General features: G+C 42.2%; 1 protein-coding gene across 2 annotated transcripts in view; it reads right to left on the reverse strand.

The window, feature by feature from the left end:
• The window catches only part of PALS2 (protein associated with LIN7 2, MAGUK p55 family member), a 141,060-nt gene that overhangs the window by 71,157 nt on the left and 57,137 nt on the right, over positions 1-12,766 (reverse strand). For both annotated transcript variants that reach the window (XM_063452368.1, XM_063452367.1), the window contains exons 3-4: positions 12,534-12,686; positions 10,225-10,377 (exon numbers count right to left, since the gene is read on the reverse strand). In XM_063452368.1, the coding sequence (XP_063308438.1) occupies positions 10,225-10,377; positions 12,534-12,686 (306 nt within the window). The remainder of the gene's footprint in view (positions 1-10,224; positions 10,378-12,533; positions 12,687-12,766) is intronic.

Raw genomic sequence — 12,766 nt, forward strand, 5'->3', positions numbered from 1 at the left:
CAGCATGACAGAGTAAAAAAACAAAACAAAAACAAAAAACTAGCCATTTCACTAAATGGTGTTTCAAATCACAGACTTGAAAACAGATTTTAAATGTCTTCAGATGTTAGATGGTATTAGTCCTCTAAGATTCAGATATCAACGTTTGCATAAGTAATGACATAAGATATATGTGTAATACATAGATGTTACAGTTACACATCTGTGTACGCAGTTATGTCACCTACCATTCTCAGCACAGCAGCCATGGGCATCCGCAGGGGGGCACTTGTCCCCCTTCCCCAACCCCCCACGAATTTTCAATTTGTGCCGGTATTGTTCTATAGAGATTGCTAATACACTGCAATACCGGCACCAGCCACTAGGTGACGTTGTGTATGGAGAAAGGCAGGGAGAAGAGGCTACATTCCTGCTTCTCTATCCTGACTGAAACCGTAGGGGAGCAGCACAGAGTGCAGCCAGCAACTCCTAGACTGTAGAGACAGCCTACAGATCAGGTAAGTGTGGGAATAAGGGGGGGGGGGGGGATGAGGGGAGGTGGAGGAGGGGCGGGGGCCGCCTACACATTAGGAAAGTGAGTAATGGGGGAGCAGCCTACAGATCAGGGAAGTGAGGAATTGGGGGCAGCATACAGATCAGCTAAGTGAGGCATGGGGGGAGGCAGCATACAGATTAGGTAATTGAGGCATGGGGGGGCAGTCTACAGATTAGGTCATTGAGGCATAGGGGGCAGCATACAGGAAGGAGCAGAAAGGGGAAGCAAGGAGCAGAAAGGGGAAGCAAGGAGCTGCAAGAAGAAGGAAGTGTCTGCAAGGGGCAGGAAGGGACAAAAGGAGCACAAAGGTAAAGGAGCAGAAAGAATCAGAAGGAGCACAAAGGTTAAGTAGAAGGAGCAGAAAGATGCCAGCAAGGAGCTCGAAAGGGCAGAATGGCGTAGAAAGGGGCAGAAGGAGCCCAAAGGTAAAGTAGGAGAAGGAGCAGAAAGGAATATAAATGAACAAGGAAGGGGCGGAAAGGAGCAGGAAGGGGCTGCAAGGAGAAGAGAGGGGCAGGAAGGGACAGAAGGAGCACAAAGGTAAAGTAGAAGAAGGAGCAGAAATGGCCAGGAAGGAGTAGAAAGGGCAGCAAGGTAAAGTAGAAGAAGGAGCAGGAAGGAGAAGGAACAGAAATGAGCAGGAAGGAGAAGGGACAGAAATGAGCAGGAAGGGGCAGGAAGGAGCAGGAAGGTAAAGGAGCAGAAAGGTAAAATAGAAGAAGGAGCCGAAATGGCCAGGAAGGAGTAGAAAGGGCAGCAAGGTAAAGTAGAAGAAGGGGCAGAAAGAAGAAGGAACAGAAATGAGCAGGAAGGTGCGGCAAAAAGCAGGAAGGGGCAGGAAGGAGCAGGAATGAAAGGAGCAGCAAGATAAAGTAGGAGAAGGAGCAGGAACAGAAATGAGCAGGAAGGTACAGCAAGGAGCAGAAAGTTGCAGCAAGGAGCTGGAAGGGGCAGAAGGAGCACAAAGGTAAAGTAGGAGAAGGAGCAGAATGGGATCAGAAAGAGAAAGGAGCAGAAGGGCGTAAAAGAAGCAGAAAGGTAAAGGAGCAAAAGAAGCCAAGGAAGAGAGAAGACAGTGTCAGAAGAATAAGTAGACTGTGTCAAATGAAGAAGAAGAAAAGGAGATTTGAGCAAGGAGGACAAGTGAAGTGATCCCTCCACTTTATTCTGGACACCACATCATAAGGCTTTGGAACCTGGGCCTGGCAGGGAATCTTTGGACCTTCTCTTCCCAGGTAAAAAAAATAAATCTCAGTGTTAATGTGTCTTTTATTTACGGAGTGTCAGGAAGCACAGAGTGCTGTTGGGTAAGGGTGTCGCTGATTGGCTAGAGCGGTCAGCTGGCACTCTAAGCCAATCAGAAGCTCTCCATTCACAAAAAGTAAAACATTTTATGAACCGGGAACTAGTGATTGACTTATAGCGTCAGCTGACAAGCCAAATCAGTGGCATCAATGCCCAACGTCAATCTGCACTTCCCGACACTCCATTTCAGAAGCCGAATACCACTGAGCGACCTGAAAATCTGGAGCTGGAGGAAGTCTTTGGGGTTAAACCATTTGAGAGAGGTTTAACCCCTTAAAGGAAAGAGCACCCAGGGGCCTCCTGGCATCATAGCATTTTCCTTTGGATGAAGTTGTTATGGTGACTAGAATGTTCCTTTAATTTGATTAAAGGAACACTATAATGTCAAGAATACATGCATGTATTCCTGACACCATAGTTGTGAAAACGCCATTTACCTTGGCTTTATGTGATGATGACTTTGCCCCTCCCCTTCTTGACACTTTCAAAAAAGGGGCCAAACACAGATGTCATTATAATTATTAGTCCTCCTTTGCCGGACAGAAGAAGTGAAGATATGAAAATGTATAAGAAATAACACAGTCATTTACTGCCAAGGTGATAAATGCACTTTACAGAACTGGTAAGAAAGCACTCACTCTGCCAAGTGCTATTTTATTTAAAAGGGAGTATGTGTTTTTTTTTTTATTTATTTATTTCTCCAGTGTATTTTCTGACTTGTTGTGGAAATTCTCAGATCTTCATGTGGAAAAACAAAAACTAATTACAGTGGTGTGCAGAGAGAAATGAAAACCGGCTTGCATAATCAACAGGCTCTGTAATCATCTCATGAACTGCACCTTTATTGATTATTGCTCCTTTTATGTTTCAAGGTGTGCCTTTCATTTATTTAACCTATTCTTCTGATTAGATATGAACTTGTTTCTGTAATTATCCTCTAAAACACACTGACAATAGCGCTTATCTTTTACAAAAGAGAAGTCAGTTACTCCCCACTCAAGGCTTTCTGGTAAAATGCACAGGAAATTGCATTGAAGAGAAAAGGAAAAGGAAAAAAATATATATAATCACATCTAATTTCACAAATATGAAATTACTCATTAGACTGTAACTAGTTAGAGCTGCTTTACGTGTTTCTCTCTTTACAGAATTTCTACAGTGTACTGCCATTCTTATTTCAGAAAGCATGCCTGTTTCTTCTTCACTGATGTCATAAGTTTGTCACTTAAAGGGATACTGAATGAATCCAGACCACTCAATGAAGTTGTATTCCTTACAGTATAGTTCCCTTTAGCACACCACCCCACCTTCCTCACAGCACACTCCGATTCCAGCACCAATCTCCCTTGGCGCTGGGTCGGCGCTCTGCCTCCTCGGACATCATGCTTCAATGCTTTCCTATGGGGATTTAATGGACGCTAGATGTCACCATGCTGATGGACTGCCACTAGAGGAATTATAGTTCTGCAATGTAATTAGTGTAGTTTCTCTAAAACTACAATGATTTACATTGCAGGAATAAGGGGGACAGGGACACTACACCAAGGCCACTTCAATGAGCTGACATTTTCCAGGTTCCCTTTAGTGTCCCTTTAAACCAGTTATGTAAAATATTGCATTTTTATAGAAGCGGCTATGTTTTCATTGCAACACACCTCTGGTGGCAGTCTTCCTGACAATCTCTAGAGGCAATAACAGTCAGTTTTTCAATCAAATGCTTCTCATATAAGATCAAAGATCAGCTGGGCATGCACACAAGCCTCCCAGTGCTTTCCTACGGGGATGCACTGGTTTTCCTGATGTCATCAAGAGTGCTGATCTCAGCCAGGGAAGCCATTTCCCTAGCTCTCTGCCTTTCTGGACAGCCTAAAATTATAAAGCAACATAAAAAACTGTGAAAATGTACAGGGTGTAGCTGAACCGATTAAGCAGTTTTGAGGGGTTATATAAAAAAAAAAAAAAAAAAATTAACCGAGAAATATAGAGAAAAACTGTTTATTGGAAAATAATGTCCTCGAAAGGTGGCCATTAGCAACAACACACTGTTGGAGACGATCTCTGAAGTATTGTACAGCTCGTTCACACATATCGCGGGGTATGGCATTAAAGGGACACTCCAGGCACCCAGACCACTTCTGCCAATTGGAGTGGTCTGGGTGCCAACTCCCACTACTCTTAACCCTGCAAGTGTAATTATTGCAGTTTTTTTTTATAAACTGCAATAATTACCTTGCAGGGTTAACTCCACCTCTAGTGGCTGTCTACTAGACAGCCACTAGAGGGCACTTCCTGGTTTCTAGCACAGAAAACCTGTGCTAGAGCGTAGCTGGACGTCCTCACGCTGTGTGAGGACCTCCAGCGTCGCTCATTTCCCCATAGGAAATTTCCAATGGGGAGCACTAATGCGCATGCATGGCATTGCCACGCATGCGCATTAGGTCTCCCGGGCCGGTGGGGATCAGTCTCGCCCACCGGCCGACGCAATCAGAGAGAGGAGCGGCGCGGAGGAAGAAGCAGCGACGTGGGACATTGTCGCTGCCTCAGGTAAGTCACTGAAGGGGTTTTCACCCCTTCAGCAACCGGGGATTAGGGGGTGGGAGGGAGAGGGGACCTGCAGTGCCAGGAAAACTGATTGTTTTCCTGGCACTGGAGTTTCCCTTTAACTTCTTCAATAATCTGCTCCCTTAGCTCTGGTAGGGTGTGAGGGCAATGTTTGAACACTTTTTCCTTCAGATATCACCAAAGAAACAAAAAAAAAAAAACGCAAATGTTTAAATCTGGTGACCGCGCCGGCCACCCCACATCACCCCTCTGAGAAACCAGACGTCCGGGAAACATTTCTTTCAAAACATTGAGTGGATTTCAGGTTGTGTGGGCTGCAGCCCCATCCTGATGGAACCAGAACTCCCCCAATTCCTCTTCTTCAACAATCTCTTCCATTCTGGGCTGCAGAAAATGTTCCACCATTGAGACATAACGTTCAGAATTCACGGTCACATCTTCCTCCTCAAAAAAGAACGGTCCTATCACTCCGAATTGTGATACGGCACACCACACCGTTCGTTTAGGGGAATGTAGTGGTCTTTCATGACTCATTCGGGGGTTATTTTGAGCCCAGTAGCAGAAATTCTGGTTATTCACAGCTCCACTGAGATGAAAATGTGCCTTGTCGATACTGAAGAAAGATGCTGCAGGTAGGAATCTGTACAAGCATTTGCTCACACAGGTTTCTGCGGTTGGCAAAATCTGCTACAATTCCTGAGCCAACATCTTGTAGGGATAAAACTGCAAATCGAAATGAAGAATCCTCCTCAGGTTGCGGTCTGACATTCTCAAAGCAACAGCATGCTTTCGAGCAGAACGTCCTGGTGACTGCTCAATTGCTGCTCTCACCATCTGTACATTTTCTGGTGTTCTTATGGACCTGTGCCAGGTCATGTGTACATCTTCTAATCGTGGTACCAGTTTCCTCCTACCTCCTAACCGAATGTTGAACCATTGACGAAAAGCTCTTTGCGTTGCGATCACAGACTAGTTGTTTTCGAAATTTGCCTGCACAGCAAAGCCTTGATGTACTCCGGGCCAAACCATATTGGCTACTGAAATGGGGTGACGGACGGAACACAATGAGACCAGGTGCACCTGCCTCCCCCCCACCACAGCCTGAGCATTGACGCCTCAAAACTGTTTAATCTGTTCTGCTGCACCCTGTATTATTGGAAAATAATACAGACATTTATATAATTACTTGACCTTTGGTCTCATGGTTTATTAGGATGTCATCAGAACCACCAATATTTTCCCATAATATATTGAGCAACATTATATATGTTCTCTCTACATATGTTCTAGGGACAACCTAATAAACCAAATTTGAGACCAAAAAATTGTTTAAGGCTACACAGTCTGTTAGTGCTGAGGTTTCTGTAATGGTAGTAGGGCAGTGCCTGGACAAACAGTCTGCCTGTGAGCTGCCATTCAGCTTGAGAGAAGGCTGAATTAAAATTGTATCAGATACACTGTCCCAAACATTGCATAGACACAGAACATATTAAACATACAAAAAGCAATGAATAGTGCTACTAGTTTGCAGGTCTACTGCACAATGACTATTTCCTAAATGAAAATGAATACGGTTAGCCATTTATTGTTGTTGTTGGGATCTGTAATGTTGTTGTTATTGTATTAATATATAAATGCTGAAAGAAATCATAATTTGCTTTAACAAATGGTGCTCAGCTGTACAGGATGTTCTGTGAATGGGGATTCATAGCATCTATATTTCCAGATACAAAACACAGGAGCAAGGCACTAGCATCAAACGAACACTCCGCGCAACACACCCACTACAACCCAGGTATTGTGAAACTATAGTAAAACAGTTTGACAGGTTACACAGACACTTTGCCAGGGAAACCAGGAAAAAAAAGTCACAGAAGCACTAAAAACTGTCCCTGGAGTCACCATTTAAAGGAACACTATAGTAACAGTAACAGTAACAGTAAAAACATGTACTCCTGTCCCTATAAATGTGAAAAAGGAAAGGGTGATTTTACTTCCCTTTATTCCACCCCAATGCGGGTCTCCTGCGTCTGGCTCCGCCCCTGCTCCATCTCTTTGGCGGAGAACACCAAATTTGATGATCTCGGCCAATTTCCCATGTATCCAATAGGAAAGCATTGGGAGGCTGCTTTGAGCACATGACTGCTTCTTGAGTTTAGTTCCACAGCCAGAAACTAGTTTAATTATAAAACGGACGATTTCTACTGGAATCTGCACTGTCCCTTTAAATGTTTTGTTTCATTACTTTACTAAAAAAAACACTTGAAGAAATCTTTTCACTTTTAAAGTTGGTATTCCATTATAATGCAACTTTTTTCAAAGCTTGTGTGACTTCTTTTCCTGTGACTTTTTTTTCTCCATTCCAGCCAGGGAACTCCAGGTATCAAAACCACTACAGTGGGCAATAGTTTTTGTGTTGCTTGGAGCATTTCTTTAAAGCAACAGTGGCCTATAGTAATGTACATACTTTGGATAGGTATGTGGAAACCAGACATTTTACAAATGTGTCTTGAATTCTGAGCCAAATTCCATGAGCTCTAAGATTTTTTTTTGAACATGCCTTAGTGGAACACAGTTCTTGCCTTTTGCCTGAGTTCAGTGACATTGCTAATCTATATCAGAAGATTCCAGCTGTGCAAGAAACAAAGAGCAGCATGCATGGCACACTAAGACAAGTTTCTATTACTACTTCCTTTACTCCACTTGAGGCAGATGCAGTGTATAAATAACTTCACAGAAGGGTGCATTTATTTTGATTACACCCAGATATACAACTCTCTCCTGCCCTCCTGGAATATATCATGTCTGTGTAACTGGATGACTAACAATTTCCTTAAACTCACCCTTTAAATAGTATCTTTCCCCTTTTGAACCCAACCCTCCAATGTCCCACTCCCAGCACGTCAAAGGAACAGCCATTAATCCAATCTCCTTTTCTACTCTGGTTTTATTTGCTCTCAACATCCAGTGTAGTTACAAATACTGTAATGTTCACCTTAAAAAACTGCCTATACGACTAAGGTACTCTGTTATGCACTTCCTATTGCAATTTGATCTTTATTAGTCTCCCACAAGCCTATATTCCCACACTACAATCTGTATTGATAGCTGTAACCTGGTTTATCTTACATGCCCACCACTTATAGCTTTGCCAAATGTTACACTGGCTTCACATACCGATCCAATCCAAATTATTGACACTAAACTACAAAAACCTGAACAACTCTACTGCTCATTGTATTTCCTCTTCAATTCATTTTTTTCAATTAATTCATTCCGCCAGTAAATACTAAATTACCTAATGGCTATTCTTATGAAAAAGCTCTGCCTCGGTCATCAAATGTTCCCCTTTGCCATTAATTTGTATTGGAGCCCTTTAAGCACCATAAACACTACAGCTTCTTGTAGTGGTAATGATGCAACAAAGTGTTTGAGTGTAGTCCAGAGTTTTCTGTCAAACCGATTTCATGTAGCAGTCAAACACTTCCTGACTCCATCCACTCAGGTAATGGGGAAGAGTCACTGCTGTATTATCTGTCTAACTTTGCATGGATGTGAGCACGTGGGTCAGGTCATTGCCATCTGTATTACTCAAACAGATGCAGACGTGTCACGCTTTGAATGATAGGGATTTGACAGAAAACAGTTGATGTAATCCAAAGATTTTTTGCACAATAAACACTATAGGCTGTAGTGTTCATTGTCCTTAACCCCTTAAGGACCAAACTTCTGAAATAAAAGGGAATCATGACACGTCACACATGCCATGTGTCCTTAAGGGGGTTAAATAAATCTCTTTATAAGAGTCTCAATTCACATTGGTGTGAATGGGGGTTAATTTCAGTTTTATGTCCACATTGTAAACTGTAAAGCACCATGGCATATGTGGTCACTAAATAAATAATATATAATACACATGGCTGGATGAACAATATAAAGTATACCTCTCCATGTTTTTTATTTTTTATATGCAAATATATGCTGATCAATTTCATATATAATCATCAGGTCAGGTCCCAACCATGATTGAGAATTTTGATGCATCTGCAGGCTTAGCATGTTATGTAACTAAATACTATTTATTACAGAGTGAGAGGATTTGTATGTTTGGGGGTAGATTGCGCTTATTCCTTGCATTTAACGTTTATGTTCAGCAGCAGCCCACTGATAAGTTCTTGTTCTGCCGAATGCTCCTAGTCATTTATTTTTGTATATATGGAGTTTTAATCAAAGTTCAGAGCTGCCTCCCACATCTCCACAAGTGACTCATTATCAATGCCAAAGGAGGGCTGTAAGTTACAGGAGATTAACAGTTGTTTGGTAATACTTAAAGACATAGTAGTAATGTTAAATGTCTTGGTCTTTAATCACAGTTACCATGTATTTTATAGCATACAAATGTAAAAATAATAGATGAAAATAGTATATTGGAATACTTTTTTTTATTAGACTAACAGAATTTTGGAATGATAAGCTTTCATTAAATCCTATCCAATAGATACTAATTCCATCTGTTATCTTACATCTGCATCACTGGACTAATAAAGCTACAATCTCTACTCCAAAATTGTGTTCAGACAAACACACAGCGCTCATGAATGTGTTAACACAGCACAAACAAACAACTAATGCAAAGAAAAAGATTAACAAATACCTAAATTAATTGCACTTGGCTTCTGAAATGTCTTATAAGATTTGATTTTTCCCCCCTCAATTAACGTGCAGTAGTACCTGATTACTCAGCACATTTTAAAACTATACTGAGTATATACCTTTAACAGAAAATAAAGATCACACTCCCAGTGCTTTTTACAAGAGATCAACCCCCACCCACTATTACAGCTTGCTGTATGCATGGTATGATGGTAAGTACATTCACAGTCAATGTGCAGGGAACAATGGCACACATTTTAGCACAGCATTTTTTATACAAATGCAAAAAAAACAACAACAAAAAAACAATACCACAAATATTTTAGAGTAGCCGTTACAAATTGCATTTTGTTCCTAAGTGACAGTTTCCCTTTAATGAACATCATAATTGGTGAATGATATCATAAATTCACACTTCACAGACATATCTCCTAATAATGATCATAGGTGTCAATTTATGATCTCATTTGTAAATGCATGCTATTTAGCAAGTGTGCTACCGGAAATACCAGCACTTCACAAATCCCTGAAACAGTGGCTCTTTATAAACACATCATCAAAAAATATATATTTTTTTTAAATTGGAGTCTTTTTTGCATCTTTAGGCTATATGAATGTTTACAAATTCCATCTGTATGGAACAATACCGCCACTATAGCCACATCATGGCTATGTTTGCCTCTGTTTTACTACGTGAGTTTTGTGAATTACCCCAAGTAATTCACATTCTGCACCACCCCCAATAGTATTTCCCTTTATCATGCAGTGTGTTTTGATGTGTGCTGGCTGTGCCATTTGACTGCTGACTCACAGCTGATCTTAAGGAAGGGCCAAAACACATGTAATTGCCAAAGTTTGATCATTTGAAATAAAGAAACAAACGTATAAATCCCTGAGTGTGTGCCAGTTTTCTACATGCTTTATTATATATATGGAGAGGGTGAGGGAGAGAGAGAGAGAGAGAGAGATTATGTTTGCATAGACCAGCTTTGTTAAACACACAACCTGATAACCTAATCTGCTCCACTCTATTCTCGCAGCAGCAATTCCCATATATTTTATTGTTTTTAGAGTCATGTGATGCACATCATTTTTTATGGTTGCAGCAAAAGAATATAAAAAAGAAAAAAGAGAGAAGTGAAGTCATAAATCAAGGTTATAAAACTCACCAAGGGTTCACCTGCTCTTTTGTGAATGCCAACCATGCGAATGGCATCAACTGGTGCAATCTGATTGTTGACCATTGAATTGTTGATTTCAGGACTTGGAGGAGGAGAATCATAGCATTTTGATGCCACTATGTCATGGGCTTCTAACAGAGACTGGAATTAAATGCATATTTAGTTAATTTCAGCAAATCAAACACAACAAAATAAATTGGATAGGGTAGAGTTTGTGCACAAAAGCCTCATTTACGAATGGAAGAAGTGCCAGGGTCCCCAAAACAGTATAAGTAGGTTTAAAGGACGTCTTCCAGGCAAGAATATAAATTAGATTGACTAAAATATTGATGAGTTATAGTTAATAGGGAATATGGCATGCAAAGATGTAGTGTTACTCACATCTTCTCCAGCTATAGAGGTGGTAGAAATCTGCTACTATCTTAGAAATAGTTTTTGTGCAGAAACATTCTTTGTACAATGATAGAGTCTAAACAAAAATAACACTGAATTTAATGTATAGTATTTCACAAAAATGGTATTAAAGCGGCACTGTCATGCCGAACTTACCTTTCTTTAAAGATTACTTAGTATTCGTAAATTCTGCCCCTACTCGCTATATCGCAAGTAGGGGCATGTCTGGTAGCCAGTGGCTGCTCACTTAATAAAAATAAAAAAACTCTAGTATCCTAAAGGATAATGGGGGGACCTATTGACCCCTCCCCCGGCCCCCACCCCTGCTCGGCGGGTGGGGGTCCTAAGTAACAATACTAGGGGGTGGACCTACTGTCCTACCCCCGGCCCCCACCCATGCGCGGCGGGTGGGGGCCCTAAATAAGAATGCAGGAGAGACCTGTGGCTGCTCACTTAAAAAAAACAAAAAACCCTAGTACCCTAAAGGATAATGGGGGGGGGGGGGGCAATTGTCCTCCCCCCCCAGCACCCACCACTGCGCGGCGGGTGGGGATCCTAAACAAGAATGTGGGGGGCGTGGACCTACTGTCCTCCCCCCTGCGCGGCTGGAGGGGGCCCTAAGTAACAATACTGGGGGGTTGGACCTACTGTCCACTCCCTGGCCCCCACCCCTGAGCGGCAGGTGGTTATGAGTCATTTTACACAGCGTGGGAAAATTCCAAAGAACTTTCCAACGCTGTGTAAAATGACACAGAGCACTCTGATTGGATGGATTTCAAGCCAACCAGAGTGTTCTTAGCCTAATTGCAGGGTAGAGCAAGGCTTTATAAGCCTTACCCCACCCTGCGGAGCTCAGTCTGAGCTGTGCCCTCGCCGGGTTAAGATTATATCGCCGGGTATGATGGTTTTTAATTTGGCCTTTTTTGGGGCTGAAAAATTAAGACATCAAATGGTAAGTTTTCTTTACAGGTTAGTTATTTTATTCCCCCCTCACTATTTTTAGGGTGAGGGATTAGGTAGGGGAGAGTTTTTATTTGGGTAGGGCTGTGTGACGAGGGGCTTGGGGGCCCCTAGTCACCTTAGAAGGGGGGGTGGGTCATTTAGGGCCCCCACCCGCCACCCAGGGGTGGGGGCAGAGGGGAGGACAGTAGGTTCCCCCTCTATTGTTATGTATGGCCCCCACCCGCCGCGCAGGGGTAGGGGCTACTAGTGTTTTTTTTTTTACAGCAGCCATGGGTTTAGTAGACATGCCCCTACTTGCGGAATAGCGAGTAGGGCATTCGGGTGATTTGAATCTCCCTTATGCTATTATGGGGTCATATTGACCCCCATAGAGTGAGGGAGGACATGGGGGACTTAGGAAGTGGCGGGGAGCACTGCTCCCTGCCGCTTCTATGGTTACATATTATAAGGAGAAGCTGCGCGCCGGTAGCTCCCTCCTTGTAATAAACTGAACGAACAAACGAACACTGATATTAAGTGTTTGTTTCTCTGACATTTCTAGTCATTCATTTGGCTTTCTGACGAATGAATGAATAGATGAAATTCCTATTCGCATGCCCAGGTGTTTAACTGGACATGTTCGGGAATCTCACAGCATTATCTAGTGTGGGCAGATGACGTGTCCACAGGGGCTACATCGAACCATCCAAAGATGGCAGCGCCCAGAATATAGATCGGGGCAGAAAATAAATAGGTAATATGGGTGCTTAGGGGTATTTGGGGGTGACTAAGGGGTCAGTTAACTGTAGTGGAGTCGGGAGGGGGAGCTAAAAAAACAAAACGGTATTCAGCCACGACAGTGCCGTTTTAAGTGTATGATATACAACTGGCATATATGGCCTTGTGTGATAGGATTATTTTGTCTTTCAACGAAAAGGTCTAGGATTTGTCATTCTCCATACCTGAAAATGAGGCTCCTTAAGGATGCCAACTAATTCTTCAACATTCTTATCTTCATTAACTAAAGGACTAATATCTTCAAGAATTTCATTTAGTAGTTCTACATTATTTTCACCAACTGCTTCCAGCTTTGTATCTTCTAGCCGCTCATGTGCCTGTATGAAGGAATCATGTTTTATTAAATAAATTAGAGGACAACTATATGGAACATGTAACAGTTTCGGCTAGTTTTATT

The sequence above is a fragment of the Pelobates fuscus genome, chromosome 4 (genome assembly GCF_036172605.1).
Source record: "Pelobates fuscus isolate aPelFus1 chromosome 4, aPelFus1.pri, whole genome shotgun sequence".
Lineage (NCBI taxonomy): Eukaryota > Metazoa > Chordata > Amphibia > Anura > Pelobatidae > Pelobates > Pelobates fuscus.